This window comes from Meleagris gallopavo, chromosome 20, assembly GCF_000146605.3.
Source record: "Meleagris gallopavo isolate NT-WF06-2002-E0010 breed Aviagen turkey brand Nicholas breeding stock chromosome 20, Turkey_5.1, whole genome shotgun sequence".
NCBI classification, from domain to species: domain Eukaryota; kingdom Metazoa; phylum Chordata; class Aves; order Galliformes; family Phasianidae; genus Meleagris; species Meleagris gallopavo.
The window spans coordinates 9912654-9917653 of record NC_015030.2 but is presented as its reverse complement, the minus strand read 5'-3'; the positions used below and the strand labels follow the sequence as shown (position 1 = coordinate 9917653).

The 5000-nt window shown below is 43.8% G+C and overlaps 2 protein-coding genes across 6 annotated transcripts in view; one reads left to right on the top strand and one right to left on the bottom strand.

Annotated features, from left to right (window-relative positions):
* LUC7L3 (LUC7 like 3 pre-mRNA splicing factor) overlaps positions 1-672 on the top strand; it is an 11580-nt gene extending 10908 nt beyond the window's left edge. For 3 of the 5 annotated variants that reach the window (XM_019621789.2, XM_019621790.2, XM_019621791.2), the window contains one exon: positions 150-672. Coding sequence is in view for 1 of the 5 variants with exons in the window: in XM_019621790.2 (XP_019477335.1) it covers positions 150-162 (13 nt within the window). In the remaining 4 variants the exon portion in view is untranslated. The other 2 variants (XM_019621792.2, XM_019621788.2) reach the window with 1 other exon arrangement.
* A 294-nt stretch (positions 673-966) lies between these two features.
* Positions 967-4445, bottom strand: LOC104913824 (ankyrin repeat domain-containing protein 40-like; the record flags this gene model as incomplete). Its single annotated transcript, XM_031556359.1, has 3 exons — positions 967-2638; positions 3295-3470; positions 3968-4445. Coding segments are annotated over 3 exons (798 nt in total), but the record flags the coding sequence as incomplete, so codon positions are not given.
* Between the last annotated feature and the right edge of the window lie 555 nt (positions 4446-5000).

Sequence of the window (5000 nt, the reverse complement as noted above, 5' to 3'; positions counted from 1 at the left end):
ACGTTACTGCTTTTAAAGCCAGCGTTGTTCAGTGTTGACATTTCTGTAGCGTTAAGATGACAGCTAACAACTGGGCCAGAATAGAGCTGGTGAACAGAATGCTCTTTGCGTTGCCTAATTGTCTGCTTTCCCAACATTTTGCATTGTAGGACTGCTACGTGAAGAGTCTGCGAAGACGGCGGAAGACAGCTTAACGTGAAGATCTGCTTTAAAATGAGGTGAAAGAAAGCTGTAGTGGCGTAGAAAAATATAAGTTGAGTTAGAATTTTTTTTTTATAAAATTAAATTCAGGACTGGTTTTTCCTCCCAGAGCTCAGAAAGATGTGTTGATAGCGTATATGCTACTGAGAATATAAGTCCTGTATCTTTTTTTTTTTCCTTTAAGACTTTTTAAGATAAGAAACCAACATAACCTGAACACATGGCTTGCTCAGTGTTTAATTGCAAGTTTTCATTCTTGGACTTTAAAACACAAAAATAAATGTTTAGTATTTGTGTGAATCGAACTAAAACGAATCCCATTTTTACAACTAAGGTATTCCTAGCTTCTTGATATACGAAAAATGGAAATAAAGTATCTTTGAATTTCTGTTACAAATTTGATGGTCTCTGTCATTAACATTTAGTAGTAAATAAGTTTTTATTTCCTAATAAATCTGCTTGTGTCTTCAAGCTTAGTCCATTAATTTGGATGTTCAGTTGTTCTGTGATTTGGCATCCTGACATGACTTTTATTTCTCGTTTAAAAATGTACTGCTGTGTGATTTATTTATTTTTTATTATCATTGTTTTTTTCAAAATGGTGCTGAAACATCAAACTGGTTCTGTCCTCTGTTGTCCTGCCCTCCCCCTGGGGCAGATGTCTGGGCAGGGAAACATCCCTACTTCATGGAGCTCAGTTCAGTGTAAGTTTGTAGCACTAACAACAGCTGTTGGAAGAACAGTAACTTCTGTAGTTTGTTTCAGTTGTTGTTAACAAGTTTATTGTTGAAAGAAAGCAAAAGGAAATAACCCTGAAGTAGTGTGCCTTAGAGTTTATCAAACTGCATAAAATATACAAAAATATTTCTCTGAATGCATAGACTTCTTATCACAGTCAAATCACAATCAAAGTTTTAGTCTCCTCACGTTAACAGTTATTCCTTGTAGAAACCAGAGCAAAGAAAGCTTTAAGACCAGCTGCTCCTACAGCTACATGTTCAGTAGTTAGTAGAGGCAGTCTTCACAGTGACACCTTAAATACAGGAGCTGAGAGAAAGTAAATAACACCCAGTATAGGTTTTGAGCAGTTATTGCACATCATCTGAGCTAGTCTCCAAGTTATCTCATAAAGATGAATATGTAATTGCTATGGTAAAAGTGCCTTTCCTAAGAATAAAGTGAGAGCCCAAGTTGGGAATTCCTATTTCCTTGTGTCTTTAGCTTACGAGGAGTCGGGTCTGGACTTTAGCTCCTGGATAGAGGGATAGTCAGTGCACTCGTAGTGATAGGGAACAGGGGGAAAGGAGAGTAATTGTTTTCAGTCCACTAAGCAGGAGTTTTAAGCCCAAGTAACTTAACAGAAAGTCTGAACAGAGGAGTCTCAGGTGCCTCTTCAGTGCTGTTCTCTAAACCGTGTGCTGTTAGCAGCGTCCCTCCAAGGACACTGCACTGCAGAGTGGGGCTGGGAGCCAGGATGGGCGCAGGGCATCGTGCTGCCAGCTGCAGGGTCTGGACCACAGCAAGATGGGGCAAGGAAAGACGTCCCAGAACTGTGCTACTATTGAGGTGCGGTTGTGTTTGGAGTGCAGGTGCCTCGGGCTGGCTGGCACAATTCCCAAAGCAGTGCCTGCTCCTGTCTCTTCAACAGGTTACTGTCCATGTTATTCCTGCACTGCAGGCCTGGGCCTCAACGTGGATATGAAAGTTGTTTCTCAAATGAAAACAAATACTGCTTGGTATTAAAGCGGTGTTCAATACGTGCACTTAAAATTCTGTGGAAAAGAGGAAAAATGAGTAACAGTGACATCTTGGTTAAACTTCATGAAGGGGGAAGAGATTAAGGAATTGCACATCCTCTGTTTCCAGAGAGCAGCTGCTGGCTGTGCACCAAATACACTCTGAAATTTAACTTAATCAGGAAATTCTTTACATGTATACACACACAAACATGCCTACAGACACTGCTGTTTCCTGATTGTCTTTTCCTATATCTCCTGCTTGGTTCAAGGAGAGGGAGTGCTCTGCAGAATTTCCTTGCTGCCCTCTGTTGCTACATACAACTAAAGAACTGCACCAGAAGCATGTGATCTTAGTATACAAATGAGGTATCCTGAATTATCTGAATATAGTATCAAAAGTAAAAAAAAAGACAAAGGGGGATATTAAATACCAAAGATAGATTATTAGTTAAAATATTAGCCCTAACAATAACTTAAGGTCTCACAGATGCCTGTTTGCTGCCTCCAAAAGGCAGCAGTGTGTAACCGTTGTGCTTCCAGGCTGCAGCGGGCACTCAGTAGGTCAGCTTTGAGGCTCTGCTGTTGTAGCACGGTCTCTCAGTCAAAGCTGATGCAGCATTTCTGAAGGGAGAGCTGTCGCTTCTCACAAGAACCAACTCCAGCTCTTGGAAGTCCTGCAGTCTGGCAACGTCCTTGTCCTTACAAAGACAGAACAGCATTGCCCCTCAGCACACCCGGCCATACTTGGCACATACTTACAGTAGCTAAAGAAAGTGAAAACTAAAATTGGGGAAGTTTAGATGTGATGACAGGAACACATGATGGACAAAAAGCAGCCCTATCAGTACGTGCTCTCAAAGCGTGGTTTTGTTCTCTTGAACCTTGTTATCATTTGACTGCGTTTATGTAACTGAACTGAGAGTTGGGCCCAAACACATTTCCTTTACAAACTACAGAACTATCTCTTGGGACCATAAGAAATGCTTGTTTGTTAAAGGCTTGTCTATAAATTATGCAAATACCAATTTTTGGTATTTCTTCCCCTTGTATTTTTCTCCTTAAACAAGCTAATACTGAAGCCCTACACGGCAACCATGGTAGTAGTACAGTAGTGAACCCTGATATATTAAAAAAGAAATAGATCTAACATTTTATGTGCTTGAGGAGCTGGAATAATGGCTTTCTTTGACAATATTTGAAGTGAGGTGCAGGACCAGTCCGCTGTTCCTTTCAAGTTTGTGAGCTTAAGTCGGTTTTGTTTTTTAACATGTTACACTTTGCTGATTACTTACAGAAATATCTTTTCTGGTGCCTGCAAAGCACACAGTCAAATCATCCCCCCTCCACTTCCTACCTTTCTCAGCACTGTGTTTGGTAGCTTCCTGATCCTCTCTACGTGCTGAGGATTAACGCCCAGCTCACAGCAGCTCACTCTGAGCAGATCCTGGTACGTCAGCTCCTGTCTGTCCAGTTCAATTTCAATGAAGTCGTCGTCTCTGAGGTTCTGCACTCTCACCTTAAGCACAAGTTCTGATTTAAAACAACAAAAACTGATTAATTATTTCCCTAACAACTGAAGAAAACCAAACTACAATACTACAATTATCTTTTGAGCTCAGGTTGTACAATGCAGTGTCTGTTACCTCACTGCGCAATGAAGGGAAGCGTTCATTCAGAGCAGCTGCAGCTGAAAGGCGCACGCTGGCAGTGCTGGCAGTCTGACCCCCCCTGCTGCCACCAAACTACCCGTGCTCTGTTCTGTGCTACGTCATATTGTGCAAAATTTGAGGTTTTCTGTTGCTTGGTCGTAACGACTGAGTAAAGGAATGGAGTGTGCAGAGCATCACTGTGTTTAAGATACAGTACAACAGTTAAAAAAGTTCTGTGTATCATCTGTAGATTTGTGGCCAAACAAATCAACGTCCCCACCTCTGGTCAACATTGTGAAACTGGAACGAATCTTTAACTTCACCAGTAACAAAAACATGGAACAGTGCAACAGAAGGATGAAAATTCCCCTTTGTTACCTTGCATGCTGTATGGGAAAGTTCCAGTAAAGAAGAAGGGCTGAAATGCAGGTGCAGGCCCAGGCGGTGGGCGGCCGCTCAGCAGCGCAGCCTGGCTGGGTGCTGCCGGCACAAACAGAGCAGAGCTGTGTGCTGGGGGCTGGCAGGAGCTGCTCTGTAGCCCCAGCTCTGTGCATTCTGCAGCTGAGGGCACAGCCGGCAGGACGGGCAGCTGTGCTGCAGCAGGAGGGCTCTCACTGGAGCACGGTGTGGATGCGCACACACTTTCAACCTGAGCTGCTGAGGAACGAGGACTGATTTCGCTCTGGGAAGCTGGAGAGATGGAAGTGCTTTCATTCGGAGACTCTGCTGAGCTGTGCGGGGGGCTTTCATCTGGACAGCTGTGAGGGAATGGCGGGGCGGCCGGGCAGCTGGCAGCAGCTGGGGGTGTCACAGCGCTCACGCCTTGACACTCCTTTTCTTCTTCTGTGACTGAAGTTCAGCAATGGAGCATAGGGGATAAAGAGAGAAAAGCCACTGTGTTACTGAATGCATCTCCCTCATTTTGAATACAGTTTTCATGTTAAAGATACACCACAGTCCAAGGTAAATAATACAAGGATAATACTAAATTACTGTAAGGATGCAACATCAGGAAGACAAGTGGCTATGAAATGAAAGAAAATCCAGAAAAACACAAATATCTCTGAAATGTACTATTTAAAACAAAGTAGGAGAAGAAAAGCCATTGAAAAACGGCATTTCTAGAAGTGCAGTTCATGTTACTCCAGAGCTGACCAGTGGTATTTTGCTATATCCCATTTTGCAGTGCTTTTAATGCAGCACTTAAATGGTTTATTACGGCCCACACCAGGGTATTAGCCACCGGTGAGGGGATGCAGCTCCAGGCCTCGTCCTGCTCCTCAGCCCTGCAGGAGGCGGAAGGAGGAGTTGGGAACTCGGCTCACAGCGAAACCATCGGGCAGGAGGCGAGCGGCAGGCGCCGTTCCCCGAGGCCACGGAATCGGATGCAGCCCGACCCAGAGCCGCGCGG